General features: G+C 41.9%; 1 protein-coding gene across 2 annotated transcripts in view; it reads left to right on the top strand.

Moving 5' to 3' along the window:
- LOC126237203 (NFX1-type zinc finger-containing protein 1-like) overlaps positions 1-15,583 on the top strand; it is a 291,063-nt gene that overhangs the window by 53,322 nt on the left and 222,158 nt on the right. For both annotated transcript variants that reach the window (XM_049947084.1, XM_049947083.1), the window contains one exon: positions 8,129-10,862. In XM_049947084.1, coding sequence (XP_049803041.1) covers positions 8,146-10,862 — 2,717 coding nt within the window. In that variant the 5' untranslated portion in view covers positions 8,129-8,145. The remainder of the gene's footprint in view (positions 1-8,128; positions 10,863-15,583) is intronic.

Here is a 15,583-nt window from a genome sequence, read left to right as displayed (position 1 = left end):
ATCAGTTTTATATCCTATTTTATGTAAAGGATGAATCAATGTGCACTTCCATTCCTCTGGAATTTCTTCTGTCAGTTGCACGTTTTGCATGATTCATTTAACACTACAGTGGATTTCTGTTAGCCATTGGTTCCACAAATTTGTGACAGTTCCATCTTCACCTGCTGCTTTGTTGGTTTTCGTGTCTTGAATGACTTTTAGTAGTTCCTTCTTATCTGGTGGAACATATATAAATCATTCAAGATATGGGTTATACAAATATATTTATATATTATATAAATAATGAATTATATTTCGAGAACTCTTAGAAGATCAAAAGGCTGTAGAGGTTGCAGTAGTTATTGAGAGCTGAGGCAGCTTCCACTTCGGACTGAAGACCACAACAGTGGAAAAACACATTATCATTGACAACCTGATTGTGCAGAGGCAGATAAACTCCATGTTTACTTGAGCAGGCACCACCTAACAAGTATTTTCTTTGGTTTTGAGAAGGCCAACAGTACCACCTGAAGGCTTAATATTCCAGATCAACTTTTTGATACAACGTCCAGCTTTACTATGGATTCTGTTTTATAGCAATTGCATTCACGGGAAGGAGCCAAGTGGAGTGTTTATTTATGGACAGTGTGTTAAATTTCTATTCTTCTTCCAGCTACCCAGCAGTCAAACAGATTTTGTGTTTAACTAATCAGAGATCTGAGATATGGGCAGTTAATACTGGTTTTAGATTTTCTACTGAAAAATCCCCCCCAGGAACCATGGACCTCGCCATTGGTGGGGAGGCTTGCGTGCCTCAGCGATACAGATGGCCGTACCATAGGTTGCAACCACAACGGAGGGGTATCTGTTGAGAGGCCAGACAAACATGTGGTTCCTGAAGAGGGGCAGCAGCCTTTTCAGTAGTTGCAGGGGCAACAGTCTGGATGATTGACTGATCTGGCCTTGTAACATTAACCAAAACGGCCTTGCTGTGCTGGTACTGCGAACGGCTGAAAGCAAGGGGAAACTACAGCCGTAATTTTTCCCGAGGACATGCAGCTTTACTGTATCACTAGAAGAAGGGATCGGTTGGTAGGACATGTTTTGAGGCATCAAGGGATCACAAATTTAGTATTGGAGGGCACCGTGGAGGGTAAAAATCGTAGAGGGAGACCAAGAGATGAATACACTAAGCAGATTCAGAAGGATGTAGGTTGCAGTAGGTACTGGGAGATGAAGAAGCTTGCACAGGATAGAGTAGCATGGAGAGCTGCATCAAACCAGTCTCAGGACTGAAGACCACAACAACAACAACTGAAAAATCTGTGTGATATTTTTAATTGTCTTTCAAGTTGTGTTTTTCACCACTCAGAATTACAAGGATGGACAGAATTTTAAATTTTAAAGATTGTTGGGTCCTCGGGCTTCATTTTGTTTAGAGTAGTTTGAAAAATCTTTCTGTGCGAGTGTGTTCTTTGCTTGTCTCTACATCTCAGTATAACCACTGCAACTTACATCCATTTGAACCTGCTTGTTATATTCAAGGCTTGGACTCCCACAGCAATTTTTCGCACACTGACCCACTTCCACTTTGTTCCATTACCAAATTAATTATTGCTTAATGCCTTAGGATGTGTAATGTCAACATATCCCTCACATTATTCAAGTTTTGCCATAAAGTTCTTAATTCCATTATTTGATTCAGTACCTCTTCATTAGTTATATGATTTACCCATCTAATCTTTAGCATTCTTGTGTAGTATCACATTTCAGAAGAGGTTATTCTCCTGTTGTCTTAGCTGTTTATTATCCATATTTCACTTTCATGTAAGGTTACATTTTTAACACTCCCTGCTAGAATTTCTGGGATTGTTAATTAAAATAAAGAAAGAAGCCTAAAGTTAGTTCATGACCTTGGCTAATGGATGAAGATGATTAAACAATGAGAACTCCATGTAGGAATGTCAGCAGTGTACGAAAAGACAGATTGCTATGTACCGTAAAGAAGACGTGTCAGGTTGCAGATAGGCACAGTTAAGACACTTGCGTAAAGCTTTTGACCACAGCCTATATCAGTAAAAGAGAGAGACCATTCACACACACAAGCAAGCACACCTCATGCACACACAACCACCAGCTCCAGCATCTTGGGCTGGAAAGCAACTATCACGTGGCATGCATGCTGCAGTCTGGAGGGGGCAAGGAAGGGAAACAGATGTAACGTGCAAGTGGGGGGAGAGATATATGCTGTGTGGTGTAGAGTGCAGGGATTAGACTGCCAACAGGTATAGTGTCAGAAGGTTGTAGGGCAGAGAGGTGGGGAAAAAGGGGAGGGATGGGGAAAGATGGTCAGATGCTTTGGTAGAGGGCTGCAAATAAACAAGGTGGGGGATGAGAATGGGATGGAGATGACATGACAGGGGGTGGAAACTGATGGATGAAGGGTGTGGGGAAGTATGTTACCGTAGGCTGAGGCTGGGATAACTACAGGACCGGAGAATGTGTTGTAAGGATAACTCCCATCTGCGCTGTTCAGAAAAGCTGGTGGTGGAGGTAAGGATTCAGATAGCTTGGATAGTGAAGCAGCCATTGAAATAAAGTGTGTTATGTTCAGCTGCATGTTGTGCCATAGGGTGGTCTACTTTCCTCTTGGCCAGAGTATAGCGGTGGTCGTTCATCCTGGTAGACAAATGGTTAGTAGTCATACCAATATAAAAAGCTGTGCAATAATAGCAGCAGAGTTGGTAAATAACATGACTGCTGCTTTCTCAGATGGTCCGGCTCCTGTTGGGGCAGAATAAACCTGTGACAGGACTGGAACAGGAAGTGCTGGGTGAGTGGATTAGGCAGGTTTTGCTCCGGGGTTGAGATTGATGTCCCACATTTCAGGGCGTGATTATAGGTATTCAGAGCCCTGACGAAGGATGTGGTTCAGTTGTTCCAGTCCATGGTGGTACAGGGTGATGAAGGGGACACTCCTTTGTGTCTGGTTCTTGCAGGTTGTGGGAGGATTGGGGGTGTGAGGGGAAATTGCGTGGGAGATCTGTTTGCGGACTCAGTCTGGGGGTAGTGCCTATCTATGAAGGCCTTGACGAGGCCCACAGCATACTGAGCAAAGGAGTTTCTGTCACTACAGATGCACTGCCCGAGGGTGGTGGCCAGGCTGTATGGGAGGGATTTTTTGGTCTGAAAAGAATGATAATTGACAAAATGCAGATTCTGTTGGTGGTTGGTGGGTTTAATGTGGAAAGAGATGCATATGGAGCCATCAGAGAGGAGGAGGTCAACATCAAGGAAAGTGGCATGCTGGGTTGAGGATGACCAGTTGAAGCATATGAAAGGGAAAGTGTTCAGGTTGTGAAGGAACGGAGATAGGGTGTCAGGTGTCTTGGCCCTGAGTCCAGATTATGAAGATATCATCAATGAATCTGAACCAGACCAGGGGTTTTGTGTTTTGGGAGGCAAGGGAGTCTCTAGATGGCAGCCCATGAAAAGGATGTCATACAGGGGTATAATGCAGGTGCCCATGGTTGTGTCGCAGATTTGTTTACATTCCTTTCCTTCAAATGAGTAGTTCTGGGTTAGGACAAAGTTAGTGAGGTGTACAAGGAATGATGTAGTGGGTTTTAAGTGTCAAGGTTGTTGGGAAAGGCAGTGTTCAGTAGCAGTAAGACTATGGGCAGGCACAATATTGGTGTATACGGATTTTGAGTCAACAGTGACAAGTACAGATCCAGGAGGTAAAGGGGTGGGGATGGTGGAGAGTCAGTGAAGGAAGTGGTTGGTGTGTTTGATGTGGGAAGCTAGACATGCAGGCAGTAGGTTGAAGGCGTTGGTCAGTGAGGCCACAAATTCCTTCAGTGGGGGCATAATAACCAGATACAATGGTGCATCCAGGATTGTTGGGTTTGTGGATTTTAGGGAACATGTAGAAGGTGGACATGCAGCATGTCATAGAGGTGAGGAGGGAAATGGATTCAGGGAAGATGTTCTGGGAAGGACCTAAGGAATTAAGCAGGGATTGGAGTTTGTGTTGGATGTCTCACGTGGGATCACTCTGGCAGAGTTTATAGATGGAGGGTTCAGATAATTGTTGAAGGCCTTCTACCAGGTAGTCACTGTGTGATTCATAGCAACAGTGGTGGAACCTGCACATAGGACGATTTGATCAGGATTTGTTTTGACTGAAACTTCTGTGGAGCTGAGCATTTTGGTGGACAGGTTAACAACAGTGTCACAGGAATGTTTTGGCTCTGGATTTGGTGGTGAGTTGGTAGGGAGTTTTGGGGGATGTGGCAAGTTGAAAAGATCAGCTTGGCAGGGTTTAGCTGCTATGAGGGGTGGTCAAGGAGGAACACTGGGGGTACGATTGGGGTTGGATAGTGGGGTTCCAAGGTGGCAGTAAGATATCAGCAATTTGGATAACTTATGGAGGTGGTGTCTGGAATGCTCCTCCAGGTGCTGGAGAGCAAGGTATTTAATTGCAGAGATTTGATGTATTGAGTACAGATTGCAGAGGCAGCAGAGATGGTTCTAGAATGCCATGGAGATGTGTTTTTGCAGTACCAGATCTGTGAGGACCAATCCCTGTTTATTTGCAGCCCTCTGCTAATGCCTCCATCCATCTTTCCCCAGTCCTCTCCTTTTTTACTCCTTACCCCCCCCCTCCCCCCTGCCTACAACATCCTGACACTGCACCTGTTGGCAGTCTAGCCCCTGCACTCTCCACCAGACAGCATTTGTCTCCCTCCCCCAGCTGTACACTACATCCCTCCCCTTCCCTGCCCCCTCCATATTTCTGCTTACATCCCAGTGATAGTTGCATTTCAGCCCAAAATGCTGGAGCTGGCAGTCGTGTGTGCATGAGGCATGCTTGCTTATGTGTGTGAATAGTTTGTGTGTGTTTCTCTTTTACTGATGAAGGCTGTGGCCAAAAGCTTTATGTAAGTGTCTCTTTTAATTGTGCCTTTCTGCAACTTGATGTGTCTTCTTTACAGTAAGTAACAATCTGTCTTCTCCTAAATTGTGGAAGAAGGTGATTGGTTCAGAAAGGGAGACATTACAGTGCTATTATAGAGCTGCATGTTAATATTGGTATGAGTTTTGGTCCCATAGTAGAATTTTCAAGACAAATAAGTGACAGTCGTCACGTCATCCTACAAACCTAATGATAGTTCATTGTAACACAGTCCACAGCTTGTGGTCTAGTGGTTTGTGTCGCTTTCTGAAGATCCCGAAGCCCTTGGTTCAATTCCATGCTGTGTCTGAGTTTTCTGTGCTCAGTTACTGTGTGTTTATGTTGTTGTAATGCACCAGATGTCTGAACAATCCTTAGACCTGGTCTCCTAGTCACAAATGCCACACGATCATTTCATTTTGGTACAGGAGAAAAATGGAATATGAATTGTCACACGGCACTCTGATTGCTCATATATATACAACAGTACATTCAAAACATGACTGATGTGGTAGATGTGAATGTTGTCGTAATATTCACTCATATAGTATTTAACATAGTTCTCCTCTATATCCTCTCCTAATAATAATATACTGTATGACTGATCATTGTAATTACGGCTATTATCGAGTCTGCAGTAGACACAATCATTGACTTTCAACCACAACCGCTGACTTCTACCCTGTGGTTACTACAGAAACTAACATCACCGAACCAACTTTGATTCCATAAGGAACTGTTGTGCACAGTGACTGTAGACTGTAGGAAGGAGAGGCACACAGCAATCAGTCTCCTTCTGCCTGTACACCAATAAGATTATACTGCTGTGATTTTGTTGGATGTAACTCAAAAGCACTGGAGATGGCTATTTGTAGCCAAAATCTAGATATGCAAGAGTTACAAAAACTAATGGGATTGTGACTGATTGCTGTGTGCCTCTCCTTCCTTAACATCGCTGGTGTGAGTAAACAAGCAATTACACTGTGTAAGGCATCGTGGAACCCACGCAAGTTCCCAACAAATATTTTCAGAAAAGACTTCCTAACACTGAAATTTATATTTGATGTTGAAATATTCCTCTTTTTTTCTGTTGCCAATCTAAGATTTAGATCCTCTCTATTTCTGCCTTTGACAGTTAATTTGCTGTCTAAATCCACAGTACTCATCTAGTACTTTTTGTGTCTCATTTCGTAATCTAATTCCATCAGCATCACCTAATTTAATTTGACTACATTAATTTTAATCTTATAACCTCTTTTTTTCAAGACACTATCCATTCCTTCCTGGGGCTTATATTTCTTGGAAATCAGTATTAGTTGCCATACCAGAGGGGCCTGAAACCTTTGCCTGCCAATCTGAACAGTATTCTAAAATGTGGAAGCCGTAAGTTGTCAGGAGTGTACAGAACATCTCTCCTCTAATTTTTAGCAACTGTGAAAAATCCCGGCTTTATTATGGTTCTACTGTGTATCTGTAAGCTGGTCTGTCTTACTTAAAGAAAGTTAGTGACTGATTTAGGTTGACCAAGGTGTTATTTAGGACAAGCCACATTCACAGTCTCTGTACTCGTCTGGGGAACCGCACAATTCCTCGGGGTGTGACAAGTGAAATACCCAGTTTCTACTCCAATCGCATGTCACGTTTCCTATAATGCTGCTTGTGCACCCTGGAATGGTTTTTAACAATGAATTATGAGCAATGAGATCCATTGGAATTTGTATGAAGAGCAGTCCTTTTGAAACTGGTCTGAAAAATATTAATTCTTTACATCTTGTAAATAGCACTTGTAGTGTAGATACGAGTCATTTTTGAAGACAAATGCCACTATTTCATTCCAGTGTATACTGTCTAGTCTAAATGGGGGACTATCTTGAGTTGTCAGTCATTTCTCTGACCATCATTTTAGTGTTCGCCTACCCTTACGAATTCATTGTATTCAATACATAATTGTATGTATTCCAAAAGACATTGATACCAATAAGACGTGATGGAATAATTTCACCATCTGCTCAGATTTCCTTAGCATCCTTAGAGTGATTTCACAGATGTATGCAGCAGAAAAAGTGCATCTCATGGTCCATGACACTGTTATTCATCTACATCATGGGAAGTCAACCTTTTCTACCAACTACCCACTTTTATATTTCCGTTAGTAGTAAAATTTTCCAACCGCTCACCCGTTCCACAGTAATGATAATTTATAAAGTAGGAAAGTAACTTTACAAAATTTATAAAGCGTAGTTAAATCAAGTTAAAACATATAATAATAATTACTTGTCAAATACTTTGTCAAAGTTTTATGAAACCTAATGAAAGCATTTTTAAAACCCCACCACTTACTGCCCACGAAGATAGCTGGAAACCAACAGATCGCAGATTCGAATTTTGGTCAGACCATGGATTCTTCAGTTTAACTTAACTTTCACCTCTTAATGATATGAGGAGTCATCAGAAACATGTGGTTTAGATTCCACATTAAACTGTAGGCCCCCTATCCCCAGTTGGATAACTGGGATATTTTAGGGACACGTAAGTCACCAAAATGGTGTCCAATAGAAAGTGTTGCACCAGGCCGCTATGCAACATGAAATTATTATTATCGTGTTACATTACAGACAGACACAATTAAAAGAAACTTACATAAAGCTTTCGGCCACAGCCTTCCTCAGTAAATGAGAGATACACACAAACAAGCACACCTCGTGCACAGGTGGAGTTTGCGGTCATGTGTGCATGAGTTGTGTATAAATGTTGTATGTCTCTCTCTCTCTCTCTCTCTCTCTCTCTCTCTCTCTCTCTCTCTCTCCCTCTGTCTCTCTCTCTCTTACTGATGAAGGCTGTGGTTGAAAGCTTTATGTAAGTGTCTTTTAATTGTGCCTGTCTGGACCTTAACATGTCTTTGTTACAGTAAGTAGCAATCTTGTCTTTTCCTACATTGTTTATGTTCTTACCTGGGGTTTACATTGTTTGAAATTATTGCTCCCTGTACACATAATTAAGTTTGTACAGAACCCTTGGTGTGCGGTTTTTTTTTCTATCTGTTTCATTTTCATTTGACAAATTCCTTATAGGAAACTCAAAATTATATTCTGTTGAAACATTATACATGAAAATTTCTGCTAGAATGTAGTAAGTAAATAGACTTTTTGAGAATACAATGTTTTAATTGTATTTTATTGAATTTTGTTGCAGGACAATTTGGTGCAGATATGGCAGAAAGTTTGTCAGATAAGTTGTTTTCTGTGCTTGATGCTGCCAATATGGAAAGCAGAACAAGAACAGAGCGCAGACGTCATCAGTCTGTCCCACGAAAGAAATTTGAACTCAATGGCAGAAGGCAAGAAGAGCAAGACACACAAAGTCCTTTTTCATCCAGTCTGTCTTCTACTACAAGAACTGAAAAGCAGGGAAATAATAAGAAAACAGGCAGTAATGTGGACATAAGTGTTTCGGACAGGTTACCTTCAAAACGTAAGAATGTTGGTGTCCCACAACATTTTGCTACCAGTTCGAAACACCCTGGAAGTTCTAGTCATTTTTTCTCACATGACAGCAATCAAAGAGGAAATGTTGTTCGATGGAGTTCACATGATCGGCTCACTAGTTCAACAAGAGCTAATTGTGAAGCCAGTGTACAACATTCCAATGACAAATCAGTCGCAGCAAGGGGCAGAAACAAAATGGGTGCCCATGCAGATCAAAGTTACGAAACTACTTCTAGGTTTGTGAGGGACAAATCACAGGTGGAAGACAGGCAAAAATCTTCTACCTCGATTAAAGGGACTGGGTATAAGTTTCTAGAAAATCTTATTGATAAAGATCCTGTGGACGTTGTTGTAAAATTAGCAAGCTCTAAAACAGGGTTTGATGAAATGTTAAAAAAGGAAATGTTCCCTGATTTAATACATCTTACATTAAGAATCCTTGCAGAGAAAGTCTGTGTTGTTGGTTTTCAACACAACAAAACAACTGTTTTGATTGCAGCGTGCCAGCCACACTTTTTAAACCAGCTTGAAAGGCAAATCAACAAAATCCCAACTGAACATCAATCAAGAAAATCGAAAATATTACCATTCTTAGAAAATCTTCTAATATTTTATAAAACAGTTATTAATGTGCTCCCGCAAACTGCATGTGAAAAATTTAATAATCTGTTTATTATGACAGAACTGTCTATAGAAGGAGCTCAGAGATACCAGAACATTAACTGTGATGATGTTAAGAAGCAGCTTGAAGACCTCAGTGCCCAGCTAAAAAGTAAGAGGGAAGAATACGAACGTAATTCAATAAAAGAAAGTAGCAAAATGGAGCAGCTCCAATATTTGCAGCCCCCTGATAATTTTAGGCACTACAGTATATTCCCAACTGCTGAAGATTTTGCTAACAAACCATTTTTGCGACCTAGCATCATCAAGGGGGCATATATTGATGTGGAACATTATCTAGATGTCCAGTTCCGCTTGTTGCGGGAAGACTTTGTGGGTCCTTTACGTGAGGGTATATCGCAATATATGGAACATTGTCTCCAAGGCAAGAAAAAATTTAAGAGGATTGACAATGTGCGAATGTATCATGATGCTCAATTTTTAAACACTGTAACTGTTAAAGAAAAAGTGGGTGTGTTATTAAATTTTGATACTAAGAGGAAGCTGAAAAACATTCAGTGGGAACATTCCAAACGTTTTATGTTTGGTTCTTTGTTGTGTTTTACACAAGACAATTTTGGAACCTTCTTTTTTGGTACAGTATTGGACAGGGATAAGAAACAGCTTGAGAAGGGTTGTGTTGTGGTGGAACTTTGTGACGAAATAGATACCAATATATTTGATCGAACTTTTACAGTAGCGGAAAGTGAAGTTTACTTTGAACCATACAGGCAGGTATTAAATGCATTGCAGACCATGCCATTCACAGAATTTCCAATGAAGCCTTATATTGTTGATGGGATTACAGAAGTGGGTCTGCCCCTGTATATACTTGCAAATCCAGTTTCAGTAATATACAACATTGATGATTTTGGGGTTCCAGTTACTGAAATGAATGCTTGGCCCACAGAAGATGATCTGAACTTGGACATTTCACAATATAAGTCATTCAAATCTGCTTTGACAAAAGAGTTTGTAATAATACAGGGACCTCCAGGAACAGGCAAAACTTTCCTTGGGTTGAAGATAATGGAAACTTTTCTCTACAACCAAAACGTATGGAACAGTAACCATAGACCTATTCTTGTAGTATGCTACACTAACCATGCCCTGGATCAAGTCCTGGAAGGAACTTTACAATATACAACAAAAATAATTCGAATTGGTGGTCAATCACAGTCAAAAGCTCTAGAGCCATATAATCTGAAAGAAGTTAGACGATCTCGTGGAGTGAGAGCATCTACATCACATACCAGGGAGATGTTTAGACAAATGCAAGATGTCATCAATCACATTCATTCTCTGCAACGAGATCTAGACAAAATGTCTGACAACTGGGGGGTAGTCAGTATTTATTCATTGAAGGAAATGGGACTTACTGAAAAACAACTTGCATCATTTATAGATAAACAGTCAGTCAGTGATGAACTTTTCATAGAATGGTTGAAAGGAGATGGAAATGACAACCCAGATAATGAACTTCAGCAGGGCGGTGATGATGCCTGTAATTCTACAAATCTAGATGATTTACCTAATGTAGATGGTGATAATGTTGGTGCTGAAGATGATGATGACGATGACAACAATATTAATGTATTCAGTGATGAATATGATCTAGTTATACAAACAGTAAGCACAGTACAATTAAAATATGCTGTTGAGCTGTCACGTCTTCTTGCTGATAGTCAGTATTGTCAAGAGCAGATGGAGCGTTCTCGGGATAACCCAGAGGATTTTGTGAAGTTTCAGCAGCTGTGGCTGTATAACATGGGCCTTTACAGGTAAAGTCTTGTTTACAGTTCATATATATACTGTTTCTAGTTTGCACTTATATTTGTAAATGATAATTTTGTGTCATGGTGGTTGTTTCATATGCTGTACTAAATACTTCGCAAGCTTCTTCAAAAATGACAATCCTACATGTAAAATTGCTGTCATACACAGTGCTATAAAATAAGTCATCAAATATATTAAGTAACTACTAGCTGTAGCAGGCTATTTGTGTTTTCATTGCAAGTAATTGCTTCACATTTGTTTCATTTAAGAGTGTGCCTTCAGAAACAGAAAAATTGCAATAATTGGCAGGGCTAATGGATTTTAGAGATTGAGGCAGTCATCAGCCTGAAGGTTGATTTGAACATCAGTCCCGTGTTATGTGTTGTTCCATAAGGGGTAGTATGCTCTAACTTTCTCCTCTGTAAGAAATGACTCTGCCTGTCAGTTACAAGGAAACTTGCACCATTTTGCAGCATTGCATGCTTCACAGACCCAGAGCATTGTCAGAGAGAAACTCCTAGGTGCCATAAAATGTCCTTAACAAACGACAAATTGAATTTGGAACCGTTCTATGATATATTTTCAGGTTGTTGCCCACTGATCTACCAAGCCATTGACACTTCTTTATTCCACTGTAATCTTATACAAATTAAATATTCTCTGGCCTATAATCAATCTCGTATTGCATCCTACAGATAGCTGGGGTAGAAGATATAACAGTCCAGTTTTCTTCACGATTTATCGCTGTCTCTTTTATTGCCTGCATGTTTGTCATTGTAATATCAAATACAGAAATTACCTGAAAACTTGTATCTAAAATTTTCTTACAATGTGATGATGGGCTTATTCTAACTTTCTGAAGTTGAGATATGAAATACTATTAATATCAACCTAAATATTGTTATAAAAATTACAGTATTTTAAAACTGGCCAAGCTTTTTGTAAAGTAAGTTCCAAATTTAGTTTTTATGGTGCTTTTCACCTTAACAAAAGATCCAATTTAAGGATTTATTGTGCCTGTAAGAGATAAAGTGTGCTTTTAATGTATTGTACAAGTAATTAGGGGCTGCAGCTGTTGGAGGGTATGAGATATCTAAATCAAATATTCAGAGGGTAAATCCAGGTTGGAATATCAGCAATATTAGGAAAAAAGATTAGATTTCTACTCACCGTAAAGATTACATATTGAGTTGTAGACATCCACAACGAAAAGACTGTTTGTTACACATTTAGCTTTCAGCCAAAGCCTTCCTTAGGTAAGGACACACACTGACTCACTCTCTCTCTCTCTCTCTCTCTCTCTCTCTCTCTCTCTGTCACACACACACACACACACACACACACACACACACACACACACTTCATGCACATGTGATCACCTTCTCTGGCAGTTCACACTAGGATGCCATTGAGTGGCAGTATGGAGTAGGGTAGAAAATGGGGAGGGATAGCAGGGAGAGAAGAGCACTGTCTAGTGTAGTATGCAGGGACTAGATGAAGGCATGACAAGACTGCACAGAGTCAGAAGGCTGTGGGATAGGGAGGTTGGGGGGGGGGGGGATAGGACAGCAGCAGGGGTAGGGAAGGTGGGCAGGTGTGTTCGGCATAGGGTGGAAGACAAAGGGGGTGAGGAGACATGAATAGGGAGGAGGTGATAGGACAGAGGGTGGGGTTGTTGGGTGGGGTGGATGGTATGTGAACAATTGACTATTGCAGATTGAGGCTGAGTTAATTTTGGGAGCAGAGAATCTGCACAGGTCAAAAAAGCTGATGATGAAGGGGAAAATCCAGATAGCCTGGGTTTTGAAACAGCGATTGAAATCAAACATGTTACGTTCAGCAGCATGTTGTGCCTCAGGGTGGTCTGCCATGGTCTTGATCACAGTTTGGTGGTGGCAATTCACCCTGGTTGACAGCTGATTGGTTGTGTAATTCCAATAGGAACAGCTGATTGCAGCTGAGCTGCTTTCACAGGTGGTCCGGGTTCTGATTGGGTAGGATAATCCTGTGACAGGACTGGAATAAGTAGTGCTGGTGGGTGGACTGGGCATGACTTCCACAGGGATAAGATGCCTGTGGCAAGGGGTGTGGGATTGGGAGTAGCATAGGGATGAACTAGGATGTTGTGTAGGTTGGGTGGGTGACAGAACACCACTTTAGGAGGGGCAGAAAGGATCTTGGGTAGGTTCTCCCGCATTTCAGGGCATCATAATAGGTAATCAAAGCCTTGCTGAAGGATGTTCGGTTATCTCAGTCCAAGGTGGTATTCGCTGGTTAAGGGACCACTCTTTGCATGTGGTTCTTACAGGAGATGGGAAGTTAAGGGTTGTGTGAGGGAAAAGGGCATGAGAAATCTTAGACTAGATTTAGGGGTAGTGTCTGTCTGTGAGGGTCTTGGTGAGCACTTCAGCTTACTGGGGAAGGGGGCTCTTATCATTGCAGATATGCTGTCCCCAGATGGCCAGACTGTGTGGGAGTGATTTTTTGTGTGGAAGAGATGGCAGCTCTCCAAATTCAGGTGCTGTTTGTTGTTGGTGGGTTTAGTGTGGATAGAGTTGTCAGAGAGGAGGCGATCAATGTAAAGGAAGGTGGCATGCTGGGTTGAGGAGGATCAAGCTATGTGGGTGGGAAAGAAGGTGTTGAAGTTATGAAGGAATGAGGATAGAATGTCTTGGTCCTGAGTTCATATCATATAGATATCATCAGTCATCCTGAACCAGTCCAGGGATTTCAAGTTTTGGAAGGCTAGGAATGTTTCCTCTAAGTGGTCCATAAACAGGTTGGCACAGGAGGGTGCCACACTAGTGCCCATGCCTGTGATGCAGGAGAAATGAGGTAATGGGTTTGGGGTCTGAAGGACATTAGGAGAAGTAATGTTCAGTAATGGCAAGTTCATGGGCATGGGGGATGTTGGTGTGTAGGGAAGTGGCATTAACAGTGATTAGGGATGTACTAGGTATGGGGATGGGGTTGGTGGCAATTCGGTGAAGGAAGTGGTTGGTAGTTTTGATGTAGGAGGCCAGATTTTGGGCAGTTATGGAACTCCTTACCTCCAACTTTTCTTGACCATACTTCCCCGGGTCCCTTCCTAAGAACACCAAACTTTCAGCAGAAGAAAGGACAGCCATACTGAATCTCAAAATAAATCCTGAGTTATTCATCCAACTTGCAGACAAAGGTTCCATCACTGTCATTATGAATCACAGTGACTACCTGGTGGAAGGCCTCTGTCACTTACCTGAGCCCTGCATCCATAAACTGTGCCGGAATGATTTTATCTCAGACATAACCTCCAATCACTGCTCAAAACCTTAGGCCCTTCCCAGAACATCTGCCCTGGGTCCATATGCCTCCTCACCTCTGTGACACCCTGCACACTGACCTTGTACATGCTCTTCAAAATCCACAAACTCAACAGTCCTGCATGCCTCAATATAGATGGTTGCTGCTCCCTCACTAAAATAATTTTGGCTCTCATTGACCAACACTTCCAACCAATCGTCCAAAATCTAGCCTCCGACATCATAGATATTAATCACTTCCTTCACTGACTCTCCACCATCCCATCTCCTTTACCTACTCGTGACTGTTGATGGCACTTCCCTATATACCAGCATCCCTCATGCCCCTTGTCTTGCCGCTGTTGAATACTGCTTTTCCCAATGTCCTACATACTCAAAATCCACTATCTCATTCCTCATACACATTGATAACTTTGTCGTAACATACAATTACTTCTCCTTTAAAGGGAAGGCATACAAACAAATCAATGGCACAGCCATGGGCACCTGCGTGGCATCCTTGTGAACCTGTTTATGGGTCATCTAGAGGAAATGTTACTAGCTTCCGAAAACCTCAAACCCTGGGTCTGGTTCAGGTCGGTTGATGAAATCTTCATGATCTGGACTCAAGAGTCAAGACACTCTATCCTCATTCCTTCTTAACTTCAACATCTTCTCTACCATCTGCTTTACCTGGTCCTCCTCAACGCAGCCACCTTCCTGGACGTTGAACACCTCCTCTGGTGGCCCTACACAACTCTGTCCACATCAAAACCATCAGCCAACAACAGTACCAGCACTTCAACAGCTGCCATCCCTTCCACACCAAAAGATCACTCCCATACAGCCTGGCCACCCGGGGAAACCATATCTGCATTGACAAGAACTCCCTTTCCGCAGTATGCTGAAGGTCTCACCCATTCTTCTCTCTCTCTCTCTCTCTCTCTCTCTCTCTCTCTCTCACACACACACACACACACACACACACACACACACACACACTATCCTCCAGACTTAGGCCACAAACAGATTTCCCCTACCATATCACCACACACCTTCAATCCTCCATCTCACCCCTGGAACCAATTACAAAGGAGTGCATGCTTTGTCACCTAGTATCAACCCAGACCAGAACAAATGAGTCACATTCTTTGTCAGTGCTTTGATTTTTTATCACTATGCCCTGAAAAGAGAGACATCCTATCAAAGATCCTTCGCATCTCTCCGAAAGTGATTTTCAGTCGACCACCCGCCCTCTACAACATCCTAGTCCATCCTTAAACCACTCCCAATCCCAACCCGAAACCCTTGCCATAGTGATCATATCCTTGTAGAAGATCCAGATGCAAGACCTGCGCAGTCCACCCACCAAGCACTTCCTGTTCGACCTGTCACAGACTTGCCCTTTTCCATCAGGGGTGGCACTGCCTGTGAAAGCAGCCATG

The sequence above is a fragment of the Schistocerca nitens genome, chromosome 2 (assembly GCF_023898315.1).
Source record: "Schistocerca nitens isolate TAMUIC-IGC-003100 chromosome 2, iqSchNite1.1, whole genome shotgun sequence".
In the NCBI taxonomy this organism is placed as follows: domain Eukaryota; kingdom Metazoa; phylum Arthropoda; class Insecta; order Orthoptera; family Acrididae; genus Schistocerca; species Schistocerca nitens.
The sequence above is the reverse complement of the archived record's forward strand: the minus strand, read 5'-3'. Positions and strand labels throughout refer to the sequence as shown.